Here is a 16,364-nt window from a genome sequence, read left to right as displayed (position 1 = left end):
TCAACATATAAGATTAAATGCCTTAGGTCCATAAGCCCTTGTTTGATGGCAATTATTTTGAAAAAATGATGTTTTGAATATTTACGTGCAAAATATTTTATTGTATGAATGTGAGATTGAAAATGAGTATAAAATGAAACAGTTTTGTTTTAAAGAGAGATGATTAGATGAACAAGGTGTTAAGTCTTCTACTACTATATTATAAAGACCTCACGCTAGAAGTGGCTAAGCAGTAAAAATCCAGAACCTTCGTTATTTTTGTCAAAATAATTATAATACTTTGTAAGGACAAAATCAGATATATTGCTTAGGAAAGCCAAATTTGGTTATCCCATTAGACCCCAAAAACCTTCTTATGTCAAATCCCAATCAATCCTATCCAATTACCCTATCCATTGAACATTCGCAGTAGAACAAGTAAAGAGGGATAGAAGCAGGCAAAGCACAGCTTTCTCCTTCATAGTGAGACATGATTCACACCAATAGAAACAGAATTTTCCTTCGCTAACTGGGCTTAAAAGCAAAAAATGGAGGCTTCTAGGGACGCATCCAAAACCCGACTACAAGTCAAGCTAATATGTTTTAAAAAAAAAAAAAAAACACAAAAAATTAGATAAAAAAATTACACTAAAAAAAAATTAAATGAGCAGAGTCCAGTACAGTTCCCCCCATAAACGTCCCTGGGCTTGACATTTAACTAGGCCCAGGCTTGGCTTTAATTTTAAGACCTCAGCCCCATTTGGTACCCATTTTTTTCAAAATTCATTTTTCTCTCTTTCTTTTAAACACACATTTTTTATTAAAATAATATTACACGTAAATTAAAAACTTTCTCTTATTTTTAACAACACATTTCCCATCAATTTACTATTTTAAATTGCATTTTTACATGAAAATGAGTTTCAAACACCCTCAATTCCAAAATTGCAGCATTTATAAACTCATTAGAGTCACGAAAAGCATACAATCACTTTTCATCCACTAAACCTACACTATTGCTAAAACCATTTGGTAGCAAAGACCCAAGTTACCCAACACCTTCTCCGCCCAAATCCACAATAAAGCTTCAATATAAGAAGTCTTTTCTTAGGGGGACTACTACCAATTTCCCCTTTCTTTTTTTAACTTGTGCAAATACCCATTTTTTCCCTGCATTCTGAGAATTATAATTAATGATTAGCTTTCATAATCAATATTATCATCTACATAGTCTAGTAAGTGATATCACAACAGGAGGCCTCCACTAAAGTCACCCCAAAAAATGTGAAAGAAAAGATTTTCCAAGATTTCAACATGGTATCAAAAAAAATTTGGTGTGTTGCTTCATAAACTAAATCATCGCATACTCGTAGTTTTCCCTCTACGTGGCAGATTTTATCTCCTATCACCAGAGGTGGCTAATAAAATGAAAGAAAAGGAAGCCAGATCACTGCTGGGGATAAAAAGGCTACAAGCAGACATCAAAACGAAGAGAGAGAGGGATTGGAGCCAAAAGAAAATAAGACAAAAAGGAAGGCAAGTCTTACTTTGCTGCTCTAACTTGCACCCTGATGAAGTTGGGATCTAAAGCAGCAGCCTCCATACAATCTTTTAAAGCTTCTCTCATTCTGCCAAGTGATATACGTGTTGCTGCACGGTTGCTATAGCATAACATCAGAGCCCTATGACAGCTTCTAGATGTCTCATTTTGGGAAATACAATTCACCCCTTGAGAGTAACATTCTTCAGCTTTCAAAAAATCCCCCTTTGCATAGGCTTGATTTCCCCTGACGTGAAACAACAGCAGTACCATGACACATGTGTACATGAAAGTTGACATATAGCAATTTACTGGAACAAACAATGGAAAAGCTGGCAGAACAATAGGTAGAAAGGGTAAAGATAATCACTTATGATTTCCAGGTTCAGTAATAAGTGCAATATGTACTCAAGGTACTGACATAAATTCACACCTTAGTCGCCATTTTTCACAGGCTTCCTGAGTTGCAATGCTTGCAGCTGTAGGAGAAACATTTTCTTGCTCGGCCTCCTGTTCTTTGACTGGCTCAAATTTATCTCCTATTTGGCTTAACAGGGTAGATACATTGCCTCTATGATCCTGCCGAGGAGATGACAACAGAGATCCAGAAACTGGAAAAAGAGGCACATGGGATGATGCTTGTGAAACTCTAGCGGCTGGACTAGAACTATATAAGTCGAGACCGACTTTACTCCGACTTTTCTTCTTCTGGAAGCGTGTCGATGCTGATGACTCACCATGATCAGCAGAAGATGCAGCAAAGATAAAGCTGCTTTGGCCACTGGGTTCTATACTTGAAGCAAAACTAAACTGGGACTCTCCATCATTAACTTGTCTCTCAAATATGGATCTGGAACTTACTTCAGTGTCAGCTGCAGTAACAAATGTGTCAGTGCTATATTCTAACTCATCAGTCGCAGACTTGAAGCTTTCAGTCTCAGCCCCAGAAACCTCTTCTTCAGGAGCCTCAGAATCAACAACTTCATTAAGACACTGCGGTGATTCTTCCTCTTGTAATTCTCCATCCTTTTGATCTCCTTCATTTATATCTAATCCTTCTGTAGCAGCAACTAGGTCTTCATCATCTGTATTATTTGATACATTTGGATATGATTCACTTGAGGTATCATTATCATCAAAGTGGAAGGCCTCATCTGATGCCACGGATGTTTCTCTAGAAATATTATTATCTGCCAGGGTTTCCTCATATGGAGAAATATCCATAGGTGAATAAGGTTCAGAAGATTCAGCATTTTCTAGCAAATTTTCCCTGAAAACAATGTCTTGCCCAGACCTCAACTGGACAGATTTCCTCCACCTCGCCCTCTTTTTCTTTGACCGAGTTTCTTTTGTTGATTCCCTCTTTGGTTCCACTTTTCTGTTCAAGCCAAAAAATAAGTTCCTTTTCAAATCTGGGGTTTTGAACTCCATGCTTTGTGTTGCCATACTATCCAACTTGCTAGTGAAACTGAACTCAAACTTCTGCTCGGCTCTAGGCAAAATATTCTCAACTGGTTTGAAATGAATGCCACCAGATGAAAATCTTGTATTACCTTGATTTTTGAGATGCACCTGAGTATCACTATCCACACTCTGTATCCCTGCCTGAAAAGTTAATCCTGAATTAGTCGAACCCAAATCACTGTTCACATTAGCAGCATCCAAATTCTTCTGGGTGTCACTAACAGTTGCAAAAGAATCGAAACTTGTATTTATTTGGTCAGAATTGTTTCCAACTCCACTTCCCATTTTCAAGTTCTCCATCTCATGACCATCACCACTACCTCTAAATGTGAATTTACCATTGTCCCTGGAACTAACATCATCAACCTTCCCATCGTTGGAGGAACTCAAAGTCTCTTTAATTGTCAAATTCTTCATCTTGTTTGGGAGAATGGTGTCTGAACTTCCACTAACATGGTTTTTAATATTCAAATTCTTCATCTTACTTGAAATTTCCATTCCCACATTTCCACCATACACTTCGCTAAAATTTTCACTTCCAATATACATCTTTCTCATCTCATCTGGGAGTTCTGAAACCACTCTTTCAACATCAATCTTCTTATCATTGTAATTGTAACTACTAGAAAACTCCAGGGTCTGATCTCCACTCAAATTTACACTACTAAAAACGTCACTATTACTTCTGTTAATATTATTACTAATATTCGCATTCTCGCTATCAAATCCCGTCTCCTCACTCTGAATTCGCAATCTCCTCATTTCATCAGCAATTCTACTACTTTTCTCTACATCACTATTCATATCACTAGAGCTAAACAGATTAATTCCAGCGTTACTATTATTGCATCCAAAAACGAGTTGGCTCGACCCAACGCCCAGTCCAGATTCCGGTCTGACAGTATTAAAGTCTTGATCATTACGAGTAGTTTCGATGCCCCGATTTTCCTGAAACGACCCAAAACCTCGCTCCAAAACAGATCGGGACGAGTTCATAGTTTCTCCGGCCGGCGTGGACCCGGGGCGGTGACGCGCTTGTGGCTTCCAGTGCTTGACTAAACGAGGTGGCCGCGACAGTCCGGTGGGCTTGGCGGTGCCAAATGCAGGGAAGTTGAAACCGAAATCAGGATTCATTTAATCCAAACTCAGAGACCAGAATGATAAATAATACACTATTATTCTATTACAGATTAGGGGAGAAAATCAGACCAGGTATGCGGCGGAGAACCGGAATCAACGACGGCCGGCATAATAAAGTCATCTAATCGGACTGTTGATAATGAATGATTTTCATCGGAAATTTTGGAAAACCAAAAATTTAGAAAGAAAAATGGGGTTTCATGTCTGATAAATGTTCATCAAATAAGAATTTGAAAAAGGGTAGGGTTTTTGTAATTTCAAATTTTTATATAAAATTTATTTTAAATTTTTTGGCACTGTGTGTTTTTTGTGTTTCTTGAGATGGAAGGAAAAGAGAATAGAGAGATATGTGTCCTTCTCACGATAATCACGGACCAAAAAGTAATGTTTCATTTTGCACTTGTTTGACCTCCATTTTATGTTTCTTGATAAATTGATTTTTGAGATACCCCTTTTATGGGATTTTCTACATTTTTTCTTCGCAGTCGTCTTGTTCTATTTGGATTCACTTTTTTCCCTTTATTTTTTTTTAAAGTCCAACATTGATTTTTATTACACATTTTATAGGATCCACAAATATTATTCACTTTTCAATTACTCAATTTTTGAAAAGTAGAATTTTAGTAACAAAAAACAGAGAGATTTTATATATGTATCAACTTACTTATATGAGAGTATCTTTTCAATGAGGAAATAGAGTGATGTGCTTCAAATACATGTTGTAATTGTTTTATTCTTTGTTATGGCAAAATATTTTGATGACAAGTAAATGTAGCTCTCATACTAGTGTACCGTAAATGAGGTTAATTTTTGACTAGTGTGAAAGATGGATTTTATCACTCAAAATGAGTAGTATTGAGTGGGTAAACATGGCCCTGCACAATTTCTTTTCCATTTTTTTTTTTTTTGGTTAAGTTTTCAAAGAAAAAGGGGGAAACTTGTTTAGATTGACCTTCTTCTCTTAAGACCCCGTTTGGTACCAATTTTTGTCAAAATGCATTTTTCTCTCTCTTCTTTTCAACCACACAATCTTCATTAAAATAATATTACACATAAATAAAAAACTTTTCCTTATTTTTCAACCACACATTTTCCATCAATTTACTATTTCAAAATGCATCTTTACATAAAATTGGCTCCCAAACGCCCTCTAATTGTGTAGCACTTGAAACATGCTGAGTAAGGGAAGTTGGTACTTCATTAATGGATATTTGATCTTATTTCATATCTTTTCTTTTATCAATCAATTTTGACCATAATTTGAGGTTTATAATCGATTGGTTCTCTAAATCTTAACCTTATTTTAGTGTTCTTTTTTTATTGAGCGATTCTTGACCTTCATATATCCCATTCTTGACTTCGTCCAAGGTTCTTTTGCATTATGGTTCCACAATGAGCCTTTCATTGTTGTCATTTTGCACAGCAATAATAAAGACCATGTCGCGGAATTCCCTCGATAAATATTGATTACGGGTTCAGAAAACAATCAAACGAACACCAGTTTACCTCGACTCGACCTAAGATTTTCGTCTTCACTTTGGATAGCCCTTGCTCTCTCAATCCCCACAAAGGATACAGGATGGTGGTGGTAATAAAAAGAAGAAGAGGAGGCAACAATGGTGGGAATCACTCCAACAAACCCCCCAAGTCGGCTACCCCTCAACCCTGTCTCTCTCTCGACCCTCTCTTCCACACAGACAACCACACACCATACATTCACGGTTGTAGAAGAGATGGATATAACTAATGGGTCAATTTTCAACTCCATATTAATCACTAAATGGTCCAACTAACAAAAAATAATCCAACCCAAACCCGAGCCATCCAAAAGTGTAGTTCGTCTCCGAGGTGTCGATAAATAATCCGACAACTGTTTTAAATTATCGCCCAGGATTATTGGGTATCAAAAAACCCAACAGACCACATTCAACTTACACAGTCCATTAAGTTGCAAATATCAAAGATACCCATCTCTGCAGCAGACGTGTAATATATAAGGTGAAGGAAAATATAACATTAACCAATTTTCTATCTTCAACTTAGACCTATTAAATTCATCATGATACATGGTGCCTGGTGTATACTAGAGATGATCAGTTTCTTTAACTGATCCAGTGTTGAGACGTAGTAATTATCGACTCCAAGTCTAGCATTGAAAGTGTGCAATGTGAACTTTCTATTAAAAACAACTTTTATAGCATTGAATTCAGCTTGTAAACTTTATAAGTGATCCGTTGGAGCAATAATTTACAAGAGTTCAGAGTTCTCCATGAACAAACAAAGTACAACACAAGTTGGGAAACTACATAGAAGGGATGCACATAGTTAAAGGTGAAAATTACACCCCATCTTCTTTTCTTTTGAAATTTTAATTCTACTTTTTCGTTAGCAAATATTGATTTTTTTCTTTTACCATACAAACATATAGTGGTGGCAAACGACCTTATCAACTCAAGTGGTCTATGGCTCAACTCGAAAAAAGCCCAAATCGACCCGACTCAAAACTCATTTGTACAAGCCAAGGCTTAGACCAAACCTCAAAAATGAGATTTGGCCCAATCTCAAGCCAGCCCATGAGTCCAAATAAGGGACGACCTATATGTGGGGTCATGCGGACCACTTTTTAAATTAATTTTGTAGTTCATAAATTAACGGTCAAATTTTCATATATTCGAATAAAAAATCAAAAATTCCATGAGTCGGCTCAGCTCGACGAAGACTAGAACTAAAGCTCGATCCAAAACTCCATTTTTTAAGGACAAGAGCCCGAGCCCAAAAAGCACAAGCCTTTTTTTGACGAGCCAATACCGAGCCCCGAGCTTGGACAACAAGCTGATTCGACTCGACTCATTGCCTCTACTACAAACATACTATCCAAAACAAACCCTTCACCTTCTTCCTAATATCCTAGTGCAATCGCTCGACACAACTACATTCCAAAAGAAAAGCAAATACCAACTCCAACACCGCCACGCACTAGGCACCACTACCACCACCTTGTCACCTAGTTATGAGATATGAGTCCATCGTAGTCGCCACCTTTCCACCACCACCCGATTTGGTTTCAAGTTTAAAATCAAGAATTGATCATCTAGGAACCCTTGTAGAATAACTTGAAAGATGGATCTTACTCTTTATTTTTTATTCACTTTTGTGAGATTGGTTGTGTGGTGGGGATGGGTGATTGTAGTCTTGATGGTGAGATGGGACAGCGTTGATGGCAATGATGACAATTTTGTGTTGGATTTTGACAGTGGTACACATTTGATCGTGGTGGTAGTGGTGATTTGGGTTTATAATGGTTAACTGTTGGCGACTCAATCGTAGTTACCTAAGAATATTACAAGGGGGTGGTGGCAATGATGGTGTGGTAAATATTAAAAGTGGTAATGGTGTTGGCCATGGAAGTTGAACTATGTAGCAAAATGTGTGTAACACATTGAATTTCAAGTGATTATGGTGGTTAAATGCATAACATAATTTTATGAAATGTATGCACTTTGTTGCAAAAGAATTTGTAAAAATATTCAAATAATAATAATTATAATAACAACCAGAATAATAACAATAACAGCAATAAAAATAATAAGAAGAAAAAGAAGAAGAATATTGTGGTACAAAAAATGATAATTAGATGTGATATTAATGGTACTCATATTTCAACAATGATAACAGTAAGTAGCTATAGAAATCGTTCAGGAATAATTTCACATAATGTTCCAGCCACTTATAACTTTGATTTTGAATTTATGATCTTGTTTGAGCCCCATATTTTTTGGAAATAGTGTATTCATGGGAAATGCGTGGTTAAAAAATAAGGAAAATTTTGGATTTACGTGTAACATTATTTTATTAAAGAATGTGTGGTTGAAATAATGTCAAAACTTTAACGTCCCAATTTTTTTATAAACACCGGAACGTTACGAAAAACTCACTTTTCCTTAAGTTAAATGCGGAAATATAAAAACATAATTCTTTATTAAACAAAAACTGCAATATTTATAAATCTAAATTTGAAAACATGAAAGTCGTATCTAAACATAAACATAAACATAAACTTTTAGCAAATTCAAATAACACATTCTGAATAAATTAAACTAACTAATAAATTTTAAAAACGACAAACTTATTTCTTTTTCTCTATTCTTTATTCACTTGGCGCCCCGCATCATCAATTCGCCACTGTTCCAATCGACCCGAACTAACCTGTAAAATTAATGTAAGAGTGAGTATTTAAAAATATCCAGTAAGATACGTGCAGCTTCATATACAATTACATAACAAATAAATTATATATTTCATACCGCTCTTCTCTTATGGAGTATATCGGTGATCAAACGACACACCTATTTTAGGGCCTCTTAAATCCCCGTAGGAACTTCATATATCTTTCTCTAGAATCCGAAAGTCCACTAGCAATCTATGCATATTTAATTGCATATAAGAGTACAAGGAAACTAAAAACACTTTACACATAAATGTATCTTACTTGTCTTGAAAAATCTGAATGCACGTTCAAAATCTTTTCTTCACTTTGAAAAACACGTGATTAAAATATTTGATGTAGGAAAACTTTATTTCCAATACTACTCTCTCTCTCTCATTTCTCTTTCTCTTTCTCTCTTTACCCTATGTATTGTATAAGAATTGGTGTGAGTAAAACTTTTTTCAACATGCCTATATTTATAGTGCAGGATTTTTGGAAAAGTGGGACACTGCTCACAATTAATCTTTATCTTAGTCAACCAAAAAGATTCAATGGATTTTTACTACACCTTTGTTTCTATTTCAATCAAGTCACGTGCAATAAAATATTCCTTAACCCTTTCCTGATTTTAGCAGAAGTATTATTTTATTAATTATCACCAAAATTGAGGACTTCTGGAAGACTTCATTTGCTTTAGGAGTTGTTATCTAAAATAAATAAACAACAAACCCACTACACGTAACCGGCTAATTAAGTAAAAAAAAAAAGATAGTTATTTACTTAGGATTACTATTAACAATTAACCTTTATCCTAATCAACTATTAAAACTAATCTAAATTACCAGCCAACCATCATAATTAACTTGAACAGTTCCAGATTTATCTTCATAAAAAATGTAACCCTTTCATCTCTACAGACACGTAGGTAGATCCCTATGAAAATCCAAATCCAAAATCAAAGCAAATAAATCTATTTAAAATAATACTACCTTATCTATCATAACCTACCCTTGTACTACGCCAAGAAAATTGCACATATATTTTATATAATAAGTCATGGCAGCCATTAACTTAATAAAAAGATAACAGTAAGCAAAGTTTTAATGCTATCGAAACTGTCGAGCCTAGTTTCACAAATAATTTGAATGAGAAATATTTTACAATAATAAAGTTAGGACTATCATTAAACTATATCATAATCCAATTGAAATTACTAGTAAACTTATTAAAAACAGGGCCACGAGTGGCAGCAAATTTTCCCATTAATTACCTACCAACTTAATTAATAACAAAGCTTACATTTTTAGAACTACAATATCTCGGACCTAACTTATCCGAATTATCTTTTTCTTCGGCCTAAAATACATGATTAATTACGAGCTACCCAATGAGTCCAATATCGATATACTTATACTTCTTCTATCAAAATTTAATTATTTGACTCAAAGTATAAGAATTTAAAATATATTACCTCTTAGTCCCTCAATTTTGAAACCATAAAATATTATATATATTTATTCTAATATTTTTGGGGTGTTACAATCTCCCCTCCTTAAAGATTTTCGTCCTCGAAATTACCTGTATTTGGGTCCTCTGTTGTCCGTTCCTGGGCTAAAGCAAAAACTCGGGCATTTCCCTTCTTTTCTTGTTCGTCATTCTTCTTTAAGGGATCTTCTAAATGTGACTCGTTTTGCCACATCGATAGCATACATGTTTCCCGAACATACATTCCCCCCATGCATCCTATTGCACTTTGAACAGGGTGAAATGAATAGTCCAAAATTTGATCCAATGTTGACTTTCTTGTTCTGTCCTCTTTTTTCTTCGTTGGACCCGATCGATTTCCGCTTTCCTGAAGAGTCGGCTCCTTGCTGGGAAGTTTGATCAATCTCTAATCTATTTGAGATTGCCTGGGCAGTTTGCAATACTCGGGAATAAGTGGTGAATTGGTGCGATGCCATTATTCCACCAATCTCAGGGCGCAATCCCAATTCGAACCTCCTTGCTTTCTTTACCTTCGTGTCTACTAGGTGTGGTGCGTACCTAGAGAGTTGCTCGAACTTTCTATCATAATTTTTAAGTTTCATCTTTCCATGTTTGAGTTGAAGGAATTCTGTCTCCTTACGATCCCTCAGGGCATGTGGGAAGTATTTTCCCATCACCCCCTCCTTAAATTGCGTCCAAGTCAGGGCACGTTGTTGTGCTTCTGTTCTAGTGCGAGATGCTGACTCCCACCAATGGCCTGTCGCGCCAACTAACATAAATTCTGCACATAACACCTTTTGAGTATCAGTGCAAGATAGATGTCTGAAGATTCGCTCCATTCTTCTTATTCATTCTTCAGCTGCTAGTGGGTCTGCCTTGCCATCGAAGGTTGGGGTTTTGTAGTAATAAAACTGTTCCATGATTGAGCTGGTGTTGTTAGCGTTTGTACCATGGGGACCACCTTGTGCTTGTTACCTACTTAAATCTTATACCGCCCTTAGCAATTCCCTGATGATTGTAGCCTGATTTTGTTGTTGTCTCGACATTTTCTTAACACAAATAAAATTTTAATTTAGGAAAAATTGGTAAAACACTCTAATATTATTAATAATCTTTGTAATAATGAAGAATTTTAATATAATTTTCAAATCCTTACATGTAGAAAATTTTCTCTTCAAAAAAAATTAAAATCAAATAAATAAATAAATAATCAAACTTTTCCTAAGCAAATAAATAACACTTATCCCTAATCTAAAATCTTCCTTTTTTTATGCCGTCGCATCATCCGAAGTAATGCATGACTCGGGTGCGGAATCCATAACCAAATCAATGAAATTTTGTGGTTAGACTTCTTACTCAGGGTCTTCTGGCTCTGGTTCGATCTCCTCCTCTGGGTCTTCCTCCGACTCCTCCGGCTTTGGCTCTGGTTCTGGTTCGGGTGCTAGTGCTTGTTGTCTGTGATCCCATAAAATTATGATATCTTCACAGTATTCTTTAAAATCAATCTTATCCCAATCTTTTTCCAAATATAGATCATAATCCATGTCCCTCACGAAGTACGCCACGTCTCTCCATTGAGGTCGCATAATGCTTATAAGGTGATATATCGAAAGGATTGTCCCCTCATTATATCTAAACGACCTTGCTCGCTTCCACTTAGAAAGGAAATTTTCAACATGTTCAACAAAAGTTCACTCTCATCTCACTTCATAATTTATGTAGTTCTCAATGGCCATTTCAGCACGCTGGAGGTACGTTGGGCTATTTCTAGTCATCCTAATCATATAACAAGTATAATTTCAATTATGCTTAATTTTGTATTATCAATATTATTTTGTTCTTAGTGCATAAATGATATTATGGTAAAATGACAAATAAACTATGTGAGGTGAACATGCTTATACATTTTATAATATGCAGCAATGTTTAAAAACATGACATTACATTTCATACCTGGGATCAATTGGAGAGTAGTCGAATGGTGAGCGCCACGTGCAGAGTTGTTTAACATTCATCTTGCTTCCTTAAGGAATGTAGTTGATGGGATATTTTATATATTTAAATCATGGTTCACAATTTTCAAAATAACTTTTTTCACTTTCATAGCACACGCAAGCCAAGTTAGTTTTAGCTTATGTTGAATTTACATAATTTTATTTATAGAAAATGTCGTTCTAATGAATTTTCATTTAAACATCATAATATTTTTGACGAGGGAAAGACTTCGCACCTATTTTTAGAAGTCAAGAACAACATAGAGAGAATACTAATGCATGCAGAAGTACATTAGCACCTGACATACGGAGTGAGCTGGGAATAGATGATAACATTGAACATTGCTCAAATACTATTAATCCTTTGATATTTAAACTATTTGTTAATCTACATTTTTTAAAATATTTCTATTAACATGAGAAATGTGATTTTTTTACTTTGTGGAATAATATTACATTATACAACCATTTAGCTTAGCCTATGTTTGATCGGAATTAAAATCTAAATTTTATTAAATTAAAGTCAATAACTAATTTTAACTATGTATTTCATTGGATTTTCAATTTTTCAATCACATATTTCATAAATCTTTATCAAAATATACTAAATATCCAATTTTTATCTCAATCAAATCGGGGCTTAATAACTATTTTTTTCCCTAAAACAAACAAATTCATAAAAATCACTTTAAAAGTCCACAAATTACACAAAAGTCATCCATTTTAAAAAGTCTTCTAAAGTTCTAAATTGAATATACATTTAATGAATTTGTGAATTTTTCCTTGTTTAATTTATGGGCCCGATTAACATTTTGATCTATTTTATTTATCATAATAAATATGGAGCTCAGATACAACAATAAACGTTGTAAATCTGAATTGTGGAAATTACATAATACTAGGGCTTTAAACATCACAATTCAAAAATCAGGGCCGAAGTTACATTATTCAAAAATCAGGTATTGATTTAATAATTTAAATATGAAATATTTCACTCAAATTCAATTTCAATCCTAATTTCTCTCTCTCTACCATCTATATTCTCTCCCCTCTCTCTACCATAAATCACCACCGTTGCCATCGACGGCGGCGATTCACGACAACGCAACCTCACTGCCTCTTGGGGTTCTGTATAAGCCGGAATGTGCTCTTTCAAAATCGAGATTCGCCCCTGAATATTCTGGATCGCCCACTCGTGGTAGTTGGGGAGGCCCTTCTCGATCCGAATTTTCACCCTAGTAAGTTCCTCGAGTCGCTTAATGATAGAGCCAGAGCTCCCAATGACACCTCTAGCGGTGTGGAAGTGGCAGAGCAGGCAGAATGCCACCTACCCCGGCTGGAGAGGAACTGGTGAATTCGAATCCAGGTTCACGCCACCGTGCCTAATGGTGTTGCAATAATGAAAATCCTGGTTGTTTAACTGGTGGGATGTTTTAGCTTTGATGATTTTGTAAGGAAGCAAAGACAACAGAGGGCTTTCCTCCATTTCTATGGAAGTTCAAAACTCTCTTCCACACGCATCTATTTCTCCGTGGTGAGAAAAACCACTAGGGAGATGAATGATGAATAAATTGGTGAGGTGTCATGCTAGATGCGCTTTTATGGATTGATTCCGTGGGGCCGATGGTAGGAAGGCGGTGGCGACAATGGTAGTAACAGTGTTCGTGTTGGCTGTGGTGATTTGGGTGGTGTTGGTGAGGTTGAAAGGTAGTGTATTATTGGGTTCTGGTCTTGGTGGCTGTAGTGGTTTCTGGTGGTAGTTGTGTTGGCGGTGATGCTCATTTTGTTGGTGCTCATGATGGTGGTTGCAAGAGGCGGTGATGCTCATTTTGGTGAGGTGATGGTGGTTCTGGAGGCGGTCGTGTCCAAATATTGTTGTTTTGTTGTTGCGGTGGCGATAACGGTGATGGGTGGGGTGTCTGTGACCAACAATTAGGCGTCTGTGACTTTCACTTGAGTTTGGTTCATTGGCGCATTTCCAATCGAATTTGACTAAAATTTCATCTAGATTTTATTTATTGTCGCGCTTTAAATCAAATATGACTACAATTTCATCTGAGTTTGGTTAAATGACATGTTTTCAATCAAATATGAGTAAAATTTCCTCTGAATTTTGTTCATCGGTGCGTTTCAAATTAAATTTGATTAAAATTTCACATGGGTTTAGTTCATTGGCGCGTTTCCAATCAAATTTGACTAAAATTTCACTTGGATTTTGTTCATTGGCGTGTATCAAATCAAATTTGACTAAAATTTCACTTGAGTTTGGTTCATTGGTGTGTTTCCCATCAAATTTGATTAAAACATAGTCTGGATTTTGTTCATTGCGGCGCTTCTAATCAAATTTGACTAAAATTTCACTTGAGTTTAATTTATTGACGCGTTTCCAATCAAATTTGACTAAAATTTCATCTGAGTTTTGTTCATTGGCATGTTTCCAATCAAATATGACTAAAATTTCACTTGAATTTGATTCATTGGCGCGTTTCCAATAAAATTGACTAAAATTTGGTATGTGTTTTGCTCATTGGTGTGTTTCTAATCAGATTTGACAAAAATTTTCACTTGAGTTTGATTCATTGGCGCGTTTCCAATCAAATTTGACTAAAATTTCTCCTAAATTTTGTTCATTGGCGTGTTCCCAATCAAATTTGACAAAAATTTTACTTGAGTTTTGTTTATTGGCGCGTTTCCAATCAAATTTAACTAAAATTTCGTCTAAATTTTGTTCATTGTTGCGCTTCCAATCAAATTTGACTAAAATTTCACTTGAATTTGATTCATTGGCGCGTTTTCAATTAAATTGGAGAAAAATTTCTTCTGGATTTTGATTATTGGTGCGCTTCCAATCAAATTTAACTAAAATTTCACATGAGTTTAGTACATTGCCGCGTTTTTAATCAAATTTGACTAAAATCAAACCCTGGTTTCGTTTATTGGCGTGTGTCCAATCAAATTTCACTAAAATTTCACCTGAGTTCAGTTCATTGGCATGTTTCCAATCAAATTTGACTAAAATTTTATCTGAATTTTATTCATTATCGCGCTTCAAATCAAATATGATAACAATTTCATCTGAGTTTTGTTAAATGACGCGTTTTCAATGAAATTTCAGTAAAATTTCATCTAGATTTTGATCATCGGTGCACTTCCAATCAAATCTGACTAAAATTTCACTTCGGTTTAGTTCTTTGGTGCGTTTCCAGTCAAATTTGACTAAATTTCACTTGAATTTTGTTGTTTGGCACATTTCCAATCATATTTGATTAAAATTTCACTTGAGTATGGTTCATTGACGCGTTTTCAATCAAATTTCACTAAAATTTCTTCTAAATTTTGTGCATTGTTGTGTTTCCAATTAAATTTGACAAAAATTTCACATTAGTTTACTTCATTGGTGCGTTTCCAATCAAATTTGACTAAAATTTCACTTGAGCTTGATTCATTGGAGCGTTTCCAATCAAATTTGACTAAAATTTCACTTGAGTTTTGTTCATTGGCGTGTTTCCAATCAAATTTGACTAAAAGTTTTGTTTATTGGCGTGTTTTCAATCAAGTTTGACTAAAATTTCTTCTGAGTTTTGTTCATTGGTGCGCTTCCAATCAAATTTGACTAAAATTTCACTTGAGTTTGATTCATTGGTGCGTTTTCAATCAAATTTGACTAAAATTTCATATGGGTTTTGTTCATTGGCGTGTTTCCAATCAAATTTGACTAAAATTTCACTTGAATTTAGTTCATTGGCACGTTTCCAATCAAATTTGACTAAAATTTCGTCTGGATTTTGTTCATTAGTGTGCTTCCAATCAAATTTGACTAAAATTTCACTTGAATTTGATCCATTAGCGCGTTTTCAAACAAATTTGACTACAATTTCACCTGAATTTTGCTCATTGGCGTGCTTCCAATCAAATTTAACAAAAAATTCACATTGGCTTAGTTCATTGTCGCGTTTTCAATCAAATTTGACTAAAATTTCACCTGAGTTTCATTTAATGCCGTGTTTCCAATCAAATTCAACTAAAATTTCACCTAGGTCTTGTTCATTAGTGTGTTTCCAATCAAATTTGACTAAAATTTCACTTGGGTTTGGTTTGTTGGTGCTCTTCCAATCAAATTTAACTAAAATTTCGCTTGAGTTTGATTTATTCGAGTGTTTCCAATCAAATTTGACTAAAATTTCACTTGGATTTTGTTCATTGGCGCGTTTCCAATCAAATTTGTCTAAAATTTTCATACGAGTTTGGTTCATTAGCACGTTTTCAATCAAATTTGGATAAAATTTCATCTGAATTTTGTTCACTGTCGCGTTTCAAATCAAATATGACTACAATTTCATCTGAGTTTGGTTTAATGGCGCGTTTTCAATCAAATTTGAATAAAATTTTATCTGGATTTTAATCATTGGTGCTCTTCCAATCAAATTTGACTACAATTTCATCTGAGTTTGGTTTAATGGCGCGTTTTCAATCAAATTTGAATAAAATTTTATCTGGATTTTAATCATTGGTGCTCTTCCAATCAAATTTGACTAAAATTTCACTTGAGTTTAGT

The 16,364-nt window shown here is 35.0% G+C and overlaps 1 protein-coding gene across 2 annotated transcripts in view; it reads right to left on the bottom strand.

Annotated features, from left to right (window-relative positions):
* LOC111376064 overlaps positions 1 to 4,399 on the bottom strand; it is an 18,215-nt gene extending 13,816 nt beyond the window's left edge. The window contains exons 1-3 of one of the 2 annotated variants that reach the window (XM_022998991.1): positions 4,193 to 4,397; positions 1,953 to 4,069; positions 1,527 to 1,766 (exon numbers count right to left, since the gene is read on the bottom strand). In XM_022998991.1, the coding sequence (XP_022854759.1) occupies positions 1,527 to 1,766; positions 1,953 to 3,979 (2,267 nt within the window). In that variant the 5' untranslated portion in view covers positions 3,980 to 4,069; positions 4,193 to 4,397. Of the gene's footprint in view, positions 1 to 1,526; positions 1,767 to 1,952 lie in introns of both variants that reach the window. The other variant, XM_022998990.1, reaches the window with a different exon arrangement.
* Positions 4,400 to 16,364: the final 11,965 nt, after the last annotated feature.

This window comes from Olea europaea, unplaced genomic scaffold (assembly GCF_002742605.1).
Source record: "Olea europaea var. sylvestris unplaced genomic scaffold, O_europaea_v1 scaffold1442, whole genome shotgun sequence".
In the NCBI taxonomy this organism is placed as follows: domain Eukaryota; kingdom Viridiplantae; phylum Streptophyta; class Magnoliopsida; order Lamiales; family Oleaceae; genus Olea; species Olea europaea.
Note: the sequence above shows the minus strand (reverse complement) of the source record. Positions and strands in the feature narration are given on the sequence as shown.